Source organism: Erpetoichthys calabaricus, chromosome 10 (genome assembly GCF_900747795.2).
Source record: "Erpetoichthys calabaricus chromosome 10, fErpCal1.3, whole genome shotgun sequence".
NCBI classification, from domain to species: Eukaryota; Metazoa; Chordata; class Cladistia; order Polypteriformes; family Polypteridae; genus Erpetoichthys; species Erpetoichthys calabaricus.
Window position 1 is genome coordinate 138,843,662 of NC_041403.2, and position 16,575 is coordinate 138,860,236.

The window sequence follows — 16,575 nt, forward strand, 5'->3', positions numbered from 1 at the left end:
ATATACTTGCAAAGGTTGAAAGAGGTGGTTCTCTTGCGGAGGTGCCACTGATAAAAGATTTTCCATCTTAAAATGCTTTCTAATTTGGTTCCATATTCTGAGTGAGTAGAGCACAATTGGGTTATTAGTATATTTGCGATAACTTTCATTTATTGGAGTGCAGAGCAGGGAATATAAAGAAGTACTACAGGATTTTACTTCTATTGCGGACCAAGCCTGTGTATGTTCATTTATTTGTGTCCAGGTTTTTATGGCTTGTATGTTTGCTGCCCAGTAATAAAACTGAAAATTAGGTAAAGCCATGCCACCTTCTGCCTGAGGTCTTTGTAGGGTCGCTCTTTGGATACGTGGGTGTTTTGAGTTCCAAATGAATGCGGTTATTGTTGAATCTAACTGTTTAAAAAATTATTTATTGATATATATTGGAATGTTTTGAAATAAAAAGAGAAGTTTAGGAAGGATATTCATCTTAACAATGTTAATTCTTCCGGCTAGAGTGAGATGAAGGGTTGACCATCTATGCAAGTCTTGCTTAATTTTTTCCATACAGACGCCAAAATTTTGTTGATAAAGAGCTTTATGTTTACTTGTGATATTTACCCCTAGGTATTTAAACTGATCTGCTATGGTAAAAGGTAGGGTGTCTAATCTAATATTATATGCTTGTGAATTCACTGGAAAGAGTATACTTTTATTCAGATTAATTCTAAGACCAGATATCTTTTGAAATTCTGTTAGTGCTGTTAAAACAGCAGGAACAGTGTTTTCTGGGTCTGATATATATAAGACCATATCATCTGCATATAGAGAAATTTTCTGTTCCAGTCCTTCTCTGACAATCCCCTTTATCTGATAAGAATTTCGGCAGTGAACCGCCACTGGTTCAATAGCAATTGCAAACAACAGTGGCGACAAGGGACATCCTTGTTTGGTACCACGTTCTAGTTTAAAGTAGTCTGAGCAAATGTTATTAATACAAACTGAAGCTTCTGGATTGGTATACAGTAGTTTGATCCATGCACAAATATTCGGGCCAAACCCAAATTTCTCCACTGCAGTGAAAAGGTGATTCCATTCAATCATCAAATGCTTTTTCTGCGTCTAATGATAGTAATATCTCTGGGGTGTTTGATTTTGCTGGTGAATATATAGCATTAAACAAGCGTCGGAGATTTGAAGATAGATGTCGGCCTTTAATAAATCCAGTTTGATCCTGTGATATTACCGAGGGCAGCACTTTCTCCATCCTAGCTAGGATTTTTGAGAGTATCTTAACATCATTATTCAGGAGTGAAATTGGTCTGTATGATGCACATTGTAACAAGTCCTTATTTTGTTTAGGAAAGACGGTGATTAATGCTTGTCAATGTTTGAGGTAGTATTTGGTTGTCTCTAGCTTCTGTAAATGTTGCCAATAAGAGGGGAGCTAGCTGATTGGAGAATTTCTTATAAAATTCTACGGGGTAACGATCAGGGCCTGATGATTTCCCGCTTTGTAGTGACTTTATAGCGTCTAGTAATTCTGTTAGCGTTAGAGGTTTATCCAGTTCCTCAGCACTTAAAGCATCTGTGGTATCTGTGATGTTTCCAGGAATGCATTAGATTGTGTGTTGTCTTCTTTGGACTCAGTAGAATATCTATCTATCTATCTATCTATAAAGACTTATAGTAATCTCTAAATGTGTGCATTATTTTATTATGGTCGATGATTTCTTCTCCATTCTTGTTGGTGATTACTGGTATTGCATTGTGAACTTCTTGCTTATGAATTTGTTGAGCTAAAAGCTTATTAGCTTTTTCTCCGTGTTCATAGTAATGCTGTCTAGACTTAACAACTAAAGAAACTGAACAACTTATTTATAAGATGTTAAGTTCTGTATGCAGGGCCTGCCTTTTCCTGTGGAGAACTTCGTTTGGACGCCTGGCTTGTTCTTCATCTATTCTAGTAATTTCATTTCTTAGCTCTGACACTTTCTTGGTTTCTAATTTATTTCTGTGGGAAATATATGAAATAATCTGTCCTCTTAAGAAGGCCTTTAGAGTTTCCCAGAGTGTTCCTGCAGAAACCTCTGTGGACGTGTTTGTCTCTAGGAAGAAGCTGATTTGTTTGGATATAAATTCTGTGCAGTTCTCGTCTGCCAATAAAAGAGGGTTAAGACGCCATCTGCGAGGTGAGTGTGAGGGGCTTAATGATTTTAGCTCCAAGACTAGAGGGGCATGGTCAGAGATAACAATTGTGTCGTATTTGCATGATTTAATTGTAGGCAGGAAATTATTATCTATAAAAAAATAATCAATTCTTGAGTAGCTATAATGCACTGGTGAGTAGAACGAATATGTTCTTGAGTTTGGGTTAAGAAACCTCCAGGGGTCTGATAAGTTGTGATCATTTAAAAACTGTGTAATTATCTTTGCAGTATTAGATGTCGTCCCCCCTGTCACAGGAGTCCTATCTAAGAGTGGATTTAAAACACAATTAAAGTCCCCAGCCATTATAATTTTATGAGTGTTCACAGTGGGAATGGATGCAAATAGATTTTGCATGAATTCCTTATCATCAACATTGGGTGCATAAACATTTATCAAAATCATTTTACTGTTATATAAGTTGCCCATGACCATCACATATCTCCCTTCAGGGTCCGACACTACATCTAACTTTTTTTTAGTTGGCAGTACTTGATAGTAGAAGAGATGAGGAAAACAGCTTTGTGTCTTTCTACTTTTTAACTGCACCAAGCTGTAAACAATGTGAAGACGAGGGGTCGTGAAAACAAAGTGGATGCTGGGAGGCGCGGAATGTCTGGCTACTCCGCTGGGTCGAGAGCTTTGTAGTTTCGGGCAGCGTCCTCTCTTCTCGCACTGTTTGTGACACTTCAAGTGCCCCGTCGCCTCTCGGGAGAATGGAAATCTTTGCGAATGAGTGTAATCGGCGCCATCGAAGCAGGACTCTGTTTGTAAATTGCCCTGCACGACTACTTACTGTCCCTTAAGGTGAGTTTGGGTCACTAAAACCCCGCAACATTCAAGGTTGCTTTTGTGATCAATTATTTTAAGAAGATGGAGAGTTTACATCTAAGAAGATGTACAGACCTCTTCATGTAAAGTGTTGGACTTGGGAGTTGTTTGGACCTTCTGCCCGTTAAGCATGGAAGGGCAGTGTCCACATTTATCAGAATTATTTTTCTCTTAAATCACAGGCACATAGTGCAAGGTTGTCAGGCAGAAATTTGGACGATCACATAGAAAATGTAATTTCTATACCACAGCGGTCGTGTAGCGCCTTTCACAAGGGATCTACTACCGACAGATGATCCAAATACATTTTAGCTGTTGTTACTACTACTTACCTGTTGTGTTATACTGCCTTTAAAATGTAGTTTACCCGAAACTACTCCAGTAGTGCTCAATGTATCTTTACTTCTTAAATGTTAATGTTTTACTGTTTAATAACTTATAGACTACATTTTATTTTTTTCTCTTGCACTCAGTGAGCGAAGCCACTGGGTAATCAGCTAGTAAGCTAATAAAAACAAGGTTAAAATCCCAGGCAGAATCTGTCCTTTATAAAATCCATGAGGCCCAATGCAGCTTTCTAAAAACCGACGTTTCCTCCGCTTACCCCAGTGAGGATCTCAGTAGCCAGAAGAGACATCCTCCCACAGGTGCAGTCACCTTATGTGGCTCAGGTCCCTTGCCATTCCAAGGCTCCCAACAGGTCATCTGCTCCAAGGTTTGCTCCTCTAGCTTCTGCTGCAATTCCTCAGTCTTTTTCAGAAGCCCTGCTGGAGCACTCGGTCGCTCCTGTTCCCAAAAAAATGCTCAGCAGGTGCAACCCCTGCCCCTCAAGTGCTGGCTGTGCACTGCTGTACGGGTCATCTTCCCAACCACCTGCTTCCATTCCCTCACACAGGATCAAGGAGGAGGAGCAGCCCACCTCTATTTCTCTTGTTAACCTACACCCTTTGCAATTCATTTTTGTTCTTTTTTTTAACCTGCCCTTTTTTCTTCTGTGCAGGCTCCTGTTATGCTGCCAAACTGGGTGCAGGTACTGTCCTTCACCTACTCCAAGGTATGGATGAGGCACCTGACTGACCTACTTGAATCAGTCAACCACCCCAGCCAACCCCAGAGTGGTGCGTGCACTTACACCTGTTCAGAGTTTGCACGCTCTAGGATTCGTTTATTTATTTAAAATTGTGTTTTGCCACGGACCCCTTATCACAGAAGTACATGCAGTACTATAGAGAATTGGGTGTGCCCATGGACGACAGACTGTGATGTGCCACTATGCTCCATTTCACAAGGCAGAATCCGTGAAGGACCAGTTCAGTGTACCCACCCAAGCCCTGAGTACTACACAGGCTAAGAGCGAGAGCATGCCTTGGTACTGAGTGTTGCAAAGCTCAGTAAAAGAGTCTCAAGGAGAGAACATACAGGAGGTGGGCAATGCAGTGCTGTTTGTAGTGAGCCACTATCAGTGTGACCTCCTACTACCCCAACTGAATGTTAATGAAGCTTGGCACTCTAATTACTCCCCAAATTTGACTAATATGTTGTTGTGTAAAAGCAATAATAAAAGTCAAATAGGAAATACTCCTGACATATACAGTACAATTAACTGCACTATAATCAACTTCCATTGTCTTAGGACATTTTCTGGGCAAGTGTGGGTAAAACACTTAGTTGTCTTATAAAAGTAAAAAAAAAAAATCACATGGATTTGCTTTTTTGAATCCGGAGTAAGAGAAGTGGGGGGAAAAAAGTCCTGCTAATTAAATGAGGTAAAGTGACTCGCTCATTGTGAAAGTGGTTGGAACAAAAACCTGCATCCACATCAGATCCCTAGGATTGATTTTGAGAACTGATTCAAGAGGTATTTGTATACTGTGTGCAGTGTGGACTAGTTAGATGGAACAAAGGAATTAAAAAAAAAAAAAAACTTGTCCTGTTTAATGTTTTCATTTACTGTCTGTTTTCTTTTTCAGGGAAGTGTGGAGCATCCTATTGTGATGACAGAGGCACCTTGCAATCCTTTGCACTGCAGGCAGATGATGTCTGAGCTTTTGTTTGAGTGCTACCAAATACCCAAAGTATCCTATGGAATTGATGCTATGTATAGTTTCAATCACAATAACTACAAGGGGGGAGTCAGTGTCCCCTCCAATGGATTAATCATCTCCTCTGGTTATCACTGTACGCACATCTTACCAGTTTTAGAAGGAAGGTAAGTTGTGCCCAGCATTTGTTGTGTGTGGGACCACGTTGAAGTCTTTGACACATTCTTTACAAAAACAGTGAAGCTTCTAAAGAAGAGCACAAAATATTTTTCTGTTTTCAATTGAGGAAGAAGGCTGCATTCACAAGCACTTACAAACACTAAGTCATATTATTTGTTAATTTAACTTTTTTTTTTTACTTTATGACTTAAAAGGTTATCTGTGGTTTACAAGTTAATTAATGAAATGTTGTTTTTATTGTAGACTCGTAAGTAAATTCTTACAGGAAAATCTGTTGAATTTAGTTTATCATGTGATCAAGGCATGATTCATCTTACCTGTCACTTTTCATTTAGGCTGGACAGCAGAAACTGCAAACGTATTAACCTTGGAGGAAGCCATGCCGCATCTTACCTGCAAAGATTATTACAGCTGAAGTATCCAGTGCATCTGGCAGCCATCACCCTCAGTCGTGCAGAAGAGATACTGCATGGGCATTGCTATGTAGCACATGACTATCACGATGGTAAGACTTAACGTGTCTTCCAGGTTGTTGCCTCCTGATAACAATAACCCTATACAGATTATGTTGTTGCACTATCACATTTATGGTGTACCGTATGTCTGCCTTGAATTAGATAAACACATTTTTTCCATCTTAAATTGCTCTTTCAAATCCTAAAGCCCTATTTTTATCCTTCAGAGATGGAAAAGTGGAGAAAACCAGATTTTTATGAAAAGGAAGTCCACAGAATGCAGTTGCCATTTTCACAGAAACTGTTAGGAAGCACTTTGAGTGCAGAAGAGCGGCAGGAAAGGCGGTCACAGCAGCTGCGTCGTTTGCAGGAATTAAACGCTCGGCGCCGGGAGGAAAAATTACAATTAGACCAGGAGAAACTGGACAGGCTGCTCTTTGTACAGGTATCAATAGCAACTCGGCTAAAGAAGCATTATAAAAGAATGTTAATGTAGTTCATATTAAGTTCGTATTTAAGGCACCTAGTTAATACCATAACAACCCAATACAGTAAAAGATCAAGTTGCATATCATTTTTTTTTATTATTATTGCAGTTCTGTCTTATTTTTCACCAATTTCTTGAACTATTTCACATTTTATTAGTGAGAAGTCAAGCAAAATAATGCCTTTTATTGGCTGACTAAAAAGATTACAATATGCAAGCTTTCGAGGCAACTCAGGCTCTTTCTTCAGACAAGATGTAATCTTGTAATCTTAATTACATCTTGTCTGAAGAAGGGGCCTGAGTTGCTTTGGAAGCTTGCCTATTGTAATCTTTTTAGTTAGCCAATAAAAGGGGTCATTTTGCTTGACTTCTCACTACATTCATAATGGCTAACACGGTGCAACACCCTAGTACTACAGACATTTTATTAGGTAAGATACTTGGATAGGTTTAAGTTATCGATAAACAATTGATATGGTCTGCTTCAAATTCCAAATGTAGAATGGAAGTCTCAGCTGCATGTGATACGATTTCAAATGTGCAGCCTTTGCATTGTTCAGCAGGCAGTTTGTGTAAGTTGATAGATGCTCACCACATTCCACACCTACAATGAAATGTTCAGTAGGCAATGCAGATTGTTCTAATCAAACAAATTGCATACATGCAAGTACTGCTGGGAAACTAGTATGTTTAGAGGTGTGCAGACTTTGTGCTCATCCCTCATGCGCTTTTATTGTCCTAAAAGTTCACAGAGAGAACTGATGCTAATTTTATCAAATTACTGTCAGGAGACAAGGCCAATAAGTTGAATTCTAAAAACTTTTCAAACTTCTGTCTTATGCCTGTGAAGTGGTCTCTAGGTAGACTGAGTGATAGTCTTTCCTGTTGTGCATAACCTATTTTGTTTTGAAAAAAGTATAACCATTGTGACATGATTTGCTTCTTCTAAAAACCATGCAACTGTCAGTTAGAATTGTTTTCATACTTTACACAGTCTGTATGTTTCTAGCTATAGTTTCCATCTTTTTTAAGGAACACAAATATGGTTTTGTGTGTTATGACTATGGTAAATTAATTATCTCTTTATTTTCGTTTTATACCACAACCTTTTTGTGTTTCAGCAGTAGGGCTGTATTATTATTTTTCTAATTGAATCACTTAGTTATATGCTTAAATGGAGTTATTGTGCCTTTCTCTTATAACTGTGAAAGTGACATATTCTTGCAAATTTCCATAATGTGACATGTTTTTGTTATCATAGAAAACATCTGATTCATAAGAAATATATATTTCAAATACCAAGTGATTATAGTATACTTCACAATAAACATATAAAGGTTAATTATTAAATATTTGTTTATTGATTTTAATATGTATATTAGTTAATAGTAGATATTGACGATATACTGATCATTTTAGTATAAATTATTGTTCCATTGTGCATTTCAGAAAAACAAAATCTACCAGTATACTAATAATTAGGGATGCACCGATACCGAAACGGGTATCTGGTATCGGCCTCGATACCACATTTTCTAAAGTACTCGTACTCGTTAAAAGTCCCCCGATACCGGGGACCGATACCACGGTCTGAGAAATGTCTATGTTTGAGCGGCGTGTAAGGGGTTAATCACAGGCGCCGAGTGCCCGCCCCCAGGCCCCGGCTGCAGCTCAGAGCGGGGAGAAGGCGAGGCGAGACATGTCAGCCGTGTGGAACTATTTCAAAGTGAATGAAGACGACAAAACAAAGGCGGACTGCAAATTGTGCTCAGCGAAATTGTCCAGAGGAGGCTCAAAAGGTAGCGCATTTAACACAAGTAATTTAATCAAGCACCTAAAATCCCAACACGACAACGAGTACAAAGAGTTTACCCACGCTTCTAAACCAACACAACCCACGCTGCAGCAAACTCTTGCAAGACGAGAGAAAATGTCCACAGACAATCCACGTGCTGTGAAAATAACACAGGCAATTATCGAGTACATTGCATTGAGTGACCAGCCACTCTCAGAGGTAGAAAATGTGGGATTCCTGCGTCTCCTCCATGTTCTGGAGCCCAGATATGATGTCCCAAGCCGCCGCTACATGACTGACACGGAGCTGCCTAAACTACACGACTCCGTGAAAAAACATATCCACAGCCTACTGCAAGCCTCCTCTGCGTTTAGTTTCACCACGGATATTTGGACAAGCAGTATTCGCCCCGTGTCGCTAATTACCCTAACCTCCCAGTGGATAGACGAGAGTTTCTTGTTTTTTTTGTTAAATTATATGACTAAAGCTGTTACCTGTAAATTTAAATCATGTTTTTATTAAGTACTCAGTATCGGCAAGTACTCAGTATCGGCGAGTACTGAAATGCAAGTACTCGTACTCGTACTCGTTTTCCAAAAAAGTGGTATCGGTGCATCCCTACTAATAATTACTTGAAAATATGTGAACACACTTGAACATACAGTTAAACAAGATCTACTCCTGTATTCTGGTACAGTAGAGGAAAGTATTTATCTTGTCAATGATGAATAAATAACCAATATCATAACTAGAAAAATGAATGAATAAATAAATGCACCCATAATACAATGCCTTCCCTATACAGTGCATCCGGAAAGTATTCACAGTGCATCACTTTTTCCACATTTTATGTTAGAGCCTTATTCCAAAATAATCTGATAATAAATAAAATAATAAATAATAAAATAATCAAAAGTAATCTGATGTAGCAACTGATGGATGGCTGAAATATGTGCAAGAAAGTAATTCAGAAACGTTTAGCTGATAAGTAACAGACTGGTTCTCCTTGATTACACTGTGTGTTTAAGTGACTGGAAAAGCGGACTAAGAGGAAACTGGAAGACTTTGTAACCCAAATGGAAAGATGTCAGCTGAGCTAAGTGGCAATCAAAAATACTTAAATATTAATAATGCAATTTAATTGATAACAACAGTAAAAGAGAAAGTAAAACCTCAACACGAGTCCTATACAGTGCATCCGGAAAGTATTCACAGCGCATCACTTTTTCCAAATTTTGTTATGTTACAGCCTTATTCCAAAATGGATTAAATTCATTTTTTTCCTCAGAATTCTACACACAACACCCCATAATGACAACGTGAAAAAAGTTTACTTGAGGTTTTTGCAAATTTATTAAAAATAAAAAAACTGAGAAATCACATGTACATAAGTATTCACAGCCTTTGCTTAATACTTTGTCGATGCACCTTTGGCAGCAATTACAGCCTCAAGTCTTTTTGAATATGAGGCCACAAGCTTGGCACACCTATCCTTGGCCAGTTTCGCCCATTCCTCTTTGCAGCACCTCTCAAGCTCCATCAGGTTGGATGGAAAGCGTCGGTGCACAGCCATTTTAAGATCTCTCCAGTGATGTTCAATCGGATTCAAGTCTGGGCTCCTTCTGGGCCACTCAAGGACATTCACAGAGTTGTCCTGAAGCCACTCCTTTGATATCTTGGCTGTGTGCTTAGGGTCGTTGTCCTGCTGAAAGATGAACTGTCTCCCCAGTCTGAGGTCAAGAACGCTCTGGAGCAGGTTTTCATCCAGGATGTCTCTGTACATTGCTGCAGTCATCTTTCCCTTTATCCTGACTAGTCTCCCAGTCCCTGCCACTGAAAAACATCCCCACAGCATGATGCTGCCACCACCATGCTTCACTCTAGGGATGGTATTGGCCTGGTGATGAGCGGTGCCTGGTCTCCTCCAAATGTGATGCCTGGCATTCACACCAAAGAGTTCAATCTTTGTCTCATCAGACCAGAGAATTTTCTTTCTCATGGTCTGAGAGTCCTTCAGGTGCCTTTTGGCAAACTCCAGGCGTGCTGCCATGTGCCTTTTACTAAGGAGTGGCTTCCGTCTGGCCACTCTACCATACAGGCCTGATTGGTGGATTGCTGCAGAGATGGTTGTCCTTCTGGAAGGTTCTCCTCTCTCCATAGAGGACCTCAGGAGCTCTGACAGGGTGACCATCAGGTTCTTGGTCACCTCCCTGACTAAGGCCCTTCTCCCCCGATCGCTAAGTTTAGATGGCCGGCCAGCTCTAGGAAGAGTCCTGGTGGTTTCGAACTTCTTCCACTTACGGATGATGAAGGCCACTGTGCTCATTGGGACCTTCAAAGCAGCAGAATTTTTTCTGTAACCTTCCCCAGATTTGTGCCTCGAGACAATCCTGTCTCGGAGGTCTACAGACAATTCCTTTGACTTCATGCTTGGTTTGTGCTCTGACATGAACTGTCAACTGTGGGACCTTATATAGACAGATGTGTGCCTTTCCAAATCATGTCCAATCAACTGAATTTACCACAGGTGGACTCCAGTTAAGCTGCAGAAACATCTCAAGGATGATCAGGGGAAACAGGATGCACCTGAGCTCAATATTGAGCTTCATGGCAAAGGCTGTGAATACTTAAGTACATGTGCTTTCTCAGTTTATTTTTAATAAATTTGCAAATACCTCAAGTAAACTTTTTTCACATTGTCATTATGGGGTGTTGTGTGTAGAATTCTGAGGAAAGAATTAATTTAATCCATTTTGGAATAAGGCTGTAACATAACAAAAAGTGATGCGCTGTGAATACTTTCCGGATGCACTGTATGGTCACATTCAGACATCTTACCCTGCCATAGCCCTTGTCCTGCAGCAAACAGGATTTGTACTTGTTTATTACCTGTGTACAATAGGTAAGCCGACCACTTTTAAGAATTTTACAGAGTGTGGTTCACTCTGGATGGTAACTTGATGTAAACAGGAAGGTAGAACACAAAGAATCTGTGTCTTGTGCTGTGTTTGCTTGGCAGCAGCAGCTGCTGCAGCATGAGTAATTGAGTAAGAAAAAAATGATCTTTTACCAGTTTGAGAAATGTAAATACCTGCTATTGATCTGTTTGAGTAGCAGTGTTATAAACATTTCAGCAAATAAGAGGTGCCCAATATCTGCAAAGTTAGTCAAAATTACATTTAAGTCCATCAAGTATATACCAATAATTACACAGCTATCTAGTGAAACCATTAAAACTTTTTATTATACCATGATATGGATTTTTGGCTGTAACCCCAAGTTAATTATAGTTAATTCATTCAATGTCTAAAGATTATTTTCATTGTCACTGAAGTTTTCAAACAATTTATTTTTTTCATTGGTACTTGTATGTTTTCATCCAATTGGTATTTTTATTGCAAACATGTGTATAAGAATTTTTAAGTCAGACTTAATTATCAGCAAATACATCTGTCCAAAACTGAAATATATTTCTTGCATATGTACTCTAATAGTTCATAGAATATAATTTTGTAAAAATTGCTTAAATAACAATTTACCATAAATGTCTTATCATTAGCTTCTCTGCCTGGCTAAAAATAAAGGTAGTGGCAAATGAGTGGATGAAAACAAAACTGATAGCCATTATGAATAAGGCTGCACATCCTCTTTGTGACACAAAATTATAGAGGACTTTTAGATAAAGAATTATTTAGCAGAAGTGTGTCAAGGTGCTACTGGGACTCCTTCATATCAGTGGCACTTCACCTCACAGTGACTGCTCCCCTTATCATTAGCCAAGTCTTTTACTTTTTTTAAAACTCTTGTTGTTGTATTTGATGGGTTATTATTGTTATAATATTTCTGTATTCCTTCAGGTTCTGTAAAAGCTGAATTTCCACTTTGGACAGATGAAGTCTGTTTCAGAAGTTGCAAAGTGAATATGAGGGAAAGGTTAATTTTTTGTTTAGCCCGCAGAATTGCAAAGTCCTCCTCTGCCTAGCGTGATAAAGGACTGGATTTATTCATTGTTTGGTTAAGTTTGGTCAGTAGAGTCAATGTAATACATTTGCTATTATGTATATTGCATTTGAATTGATAGTCTAAATTTTCTGTTTACTCTTTTCTAACTAATAGGAGCTACTTGAGGATGGTCTGGTAGACCAGTTCCATAAGGCATTGGTTGAACTTAACATGGACTCTGCCGAAGAGTTGCATTCCTACATCACTAAGCTGAGTTTATCTGTCGAGCAAACCCGGCACAAGATAATGCAGGCAGAGGCCAGTGTTGATGTGGATTCTGCAGACAACAAATCTGAAGTAAGCGTAAAGTTTAATTCCACTGTTTTTTATACCTGCACACTGCCATTTTTTGATAACTATAGCTCGGTTGTGTTGAGAGTATGTCTTATAGGAATGAGTATTAATGGTGTCCAATATCAAAGTCGTTACGTACACATAAGTGTTATTATCACAGTTACAAAGGCAAAGATATTTGGCTTTCATTTTCAAGAATAATTACAGACCAGCTTAGCACCTGATTGATCATACATACACATTATGTTTTGACTGCCTATCAATTACAAGTACAGATTTAGAGTGCATATTTTTTAAGTCAAGTGAAGCACGTCCTTTACTGTTTAAATGAAGGGTGATAGTGGAAAATAAGTGAGGAAGAAAAATACTCTGAAGACAAGAGTTACAGGAAGAAAATCAGCATAATCATTAATATGATGGGTTTCAGGTTCTGCGCATTGTATATTTTCCAGGGGCTGAATTTTGAAGAGCTTGAACTATGTGGATTTTTAGGACAAAAATACTGTATGTTTTTCCAGCATTGTATATGGGTCAGAAGTTATTACATGATGTTTGATAAGTGTCTCTCTGTCATTTTAAAATACCCCAGATCCAGTCTCATTTTAACCAAGCCCAGCAGACCTACTCCAGGCTTAATTTTACAAAAGAGACAGTTGTATCTGCTTTTGTGAGTACACATCTATACAAAAAAGACCCTTTTTAGCACAAAAGATGAAGATGTAATTAACATGCATATTAAATACAACCAATATTTTCAGGGTTACAGTTACTTAGGTTTTCATGCGAGCTGGAAGGCAATGCTTGTAAAATAATTTCATGTCCATCATGAAACTGATGTCTAGGGTTGCATATGCCACACAATCTTTGATACAGCTGTACATAAATTTATAAAGGGAGTTTGTGTGACAGATTTAAATAAGTTAATGATGATTCAGGCCTCACTCTTGTTCCTGAGACACTTATTTTCAATGATATAACATGTAAGGTCATCCTTGAGTTTTTCTTCTATTGCAAGGTGTATTATAAGATATAGTTTGCCAAGATCGCATGGCCCTAGTGTCTGTAGCAAATGTATACATTTTTCCCTAAAGGTGTCAGCATAATATTAACTTTAGTCTGATACAGTACATACCTAAATAATTTTTAAGGTGAAAAAAATTTAAAACAAAAATTGTAATTCTAACAAGAAGTTACATAAAATGTAATATTGTTTTAGAAGAAATCACTTAATTTTAACTCCAGGTTTTTGATTTTTTTGCCTAAAACTTAAATGTCTATGATAAGTTTTATGAGGTTTCAATCTGTGTTACATTTCATGCCTCTGAGGATTGTTCTTTGGGTATTCCAGTTTTATTTACACATCCCCCAAGACATATATGTTAGGTTGAGTGATAATTCTGAATTTGGCCCCACTTCAGTAGGCCCAGTGATGGACTGGCACCCCATCCTGAGATGATTCCTGCCTTAAACCTCTTGCTGCTGGTTTAGGCTCCAGATCCCTGGGAATAAAAGTTATGTTTAACTTTTGCTCATACATAGACATTTATTTTCTATAAGAAAAAATGCACCAAAAGGGTCACAGAGGAAAGCGTGGCTTCTGCTTCCCTCAGTCACAGGATATTCCCTCTTATAAAAAGCCTGTGTGGCATGTTCCTTCTGTGTCTATCTGGGGTATTCTCCAGGTGCTCCAGTTTTACCAAATTTCAAATATGTGTGTAATGATAATTGGTGATTCTGAATTGGCCCCATGTAAGTGAGAGTATGGATGTCATCTATGAGTGTGCCCTGTGGTGGAGTAGTGGCATATCATTTTGCCTAACGCTGTCAGCATAGTTTCCCACCCCTTTAATCACTGAATTGGGTAAAGTATAGTTAGGAAATGTTATCTTGGTAACTAATGGCATTGTTTCAGCTATCCCTGTTTTTCTTTCTGTTAGAATTTGTGCCAACTCCCAGTGACACTATAGTGGAAACTTATTTGGTTAGCTAGCAGTAAAGTTGTTCCAGTATCTCATTCAATTGCTTTCTGAAAGCTTTAAGGATTCTATCTGACTTGGTAGTTTTTTCCAGATTCCTTTGAGACTGTGTGAAAAGAATTGCTTTATTGCTACAGTCTTAAGTGTGCTTCCCCTTAATTTCCACTTCATTTTGAGCATGTTTTTCATTATTTCCTTTCAGTTTGTATCATATAAACTAACCAGAAATTGATGAAAGTGATTTTTTTTTTCCCTTAGCTAAAATTCACCAACCAGACACACAAAGTCTATATACAAAAGTCATATTAGACATATGAGACAAGAACTGGAGTTTTTTGGCATGTCATAACTGCTTTATGTCCACAGAAAGACAAGCATACTTACTAATGATTAACACCATACCTACTTTGAAACATGGGGGAGGCTCGGCTATGTTTTGGGGCTGCTTTGCTGTGTCTGTCACAGTGTGCCTTGAGTCTTTGCAGGGAACAATAATATCCTAAAACTATGAAGACATTATGGAATGAAATGTACTGTCCAATGCTCAGTCGCATGTCATGGATCCTCCAACAGGATATTGACCCAAAGTACCCAAGAATGGCTAAGAAAAAACATTGGATTATTCTGAAGTGGCCTTTTATGAGCCTTGATTTAAATCCCATCAAACATCTATGGAAACAACTGAAGCATTTACTCTAGAGAAGGCACCCTTCAAACTTGACACAGCTGGAGCAGTTTGCTACACAATTGTGGGTTCTTATTTTTCATGAAGGACTACCAACCCTGGCACCCTGCCCAGGATTGGTTCCTGCCTTGTGCCTTGTGTTGGCTGGGATTGGCTCCAGCAGACCCCCGTGACCCTGTGTTCGGATTCAGCGGGTTGGATAATGGATGGATGGATGGACTACCAGCCCATTTGTCCATGTCTGTAAATGTCAGAAAGGCAATAGTCTTAGGTGGGGTTTGATGCTTTTATTAAAAGCTTGTCTCAAGGAGTAAACACTTAACCTGGTGCTTTAATTTTTTTTTTTAATTTATTTATAAATTTTCATATTGTTAATAAGGATGTGGACAATGCTATTTACACTCGTACATCTAATATTAAAATGCCTTGAAAATTATCTATTTTATTCCAAGTTATTGTTAGTAAATTTTAGCTTTGTTTGTTTTATTGTGCAGCTACACGTCATTCTTAATTCATATCATTTTCCCAAAATATGTCATAGTACAACAACAACATTTATTTATATAGCACATTTTCATACAAATGATGTAGCTCAAAGTGCTTTACATAATGAAGAAAGAGAAAAAAAGGCAAAATAGCTAAGAAAATAAAATTAGGGAACACTAATTAACATAGAATAAAAGTAAGGTCCGATGACCATGGGGGGAACAGAAAAAACAAACAAAAAAAAAATATCTGCAAGGGTTCCGAGGCCACAAGACCGCCCAGCCCCCTCTAGGCATTCTACCAGACATACAGTAAATGACCTCAATCAGTCCTCATTGTATTCAGGGTTCACAGAGGGAAGAACTTGATGATTAAAAATCATTTATTTTTGTGAGCCACTTTAAAATAAGACCTGCTGTTTTCTTCACTTTAGTCCCTCTCTTCAGATATAATATCTTCTCAATTGTGCCATTGCATCTTCCAATACTTTAATAGAAGAAATTTTGATTATTATTTCACTGAGCATTAAGACAAGTGGGCTTTCATTTTATACCATCAATATGTCTGACAGTAATTATGACATTTAGCCTCATTGTTGAATTTCTTCATAATATACCAAGGAAGAAATGTAATAGCCTGAAGGAGAGAAAAAAGAACAAACGTGCAAAGTGAAATAAATATACAGTGTGAATCAATGACAACGCTCAGGTCAACTCAGGGCAATTGGTGGTGCACATGTTGAAACTGTAATATTGTGCCAACCTTGAACAAATGCGTTTGGAGAGAGTAGAACTTACTGCTACCACAGCTGAAAACAACATGCTGTAGATTTGTCCTTGGATTGGCTCGCTGGTAATACTACAAATACGTGTCACTAGGAGGCTGCGCTTTATTTTTTTCCATTTTGATTTTATATCCTTGTTATGTGCGTTTTTCAGTCTTTTAGCTGTAGTACTAGGATGTTATACCTTTTTAGCCATTATGAATGTAGTGAGAAGTCAAGCAAAATTACACCTTTTATTGGCTAACTAAAAAGATTACAGTATGCAAGCTTTCGAGGCAACTCAGGCCGCTTCTTCAGGCAACATCTTGCCTCAAGAAGGGGCCTAAATTGCCTAGAAAGCTTGCATAGTGTAATCTTTTTAGTTAACCTTT

General features: G+C 38.3%; 1 protein-coding gene across 1 annotated transcript in view; it reads left to right on the forward strand.

Moving 5' to 3' along the window:
• Window positions 1-16,575, forward strand: part of actr5 (actin related protein 5) — a 74,510-nt gene that overhangs the window by 14,870 nt on the left and 43,065 nt on the right. The window contains exons 2-5 of the mRNA XM_051933273.1: window positions 4,989-5,227; window positions 5,576-5,745; window positions 5,923-6,140; window positions 12,094-12,276. Of these exons, the coding sequence (XP_051789233.1) occupies window positions 4,989-5,227; window positions 5,576-5,745; window positions 5,923-6,140; window positions 12,094-12,276 (810 nt within the window). The remainder of the gene's footprint in view (window positions 1-4,988; window positions 5,228-5,575; window positions 5,746-5,922; window positions 6,141-12,093; window positions 12,277-16,575) is intronic.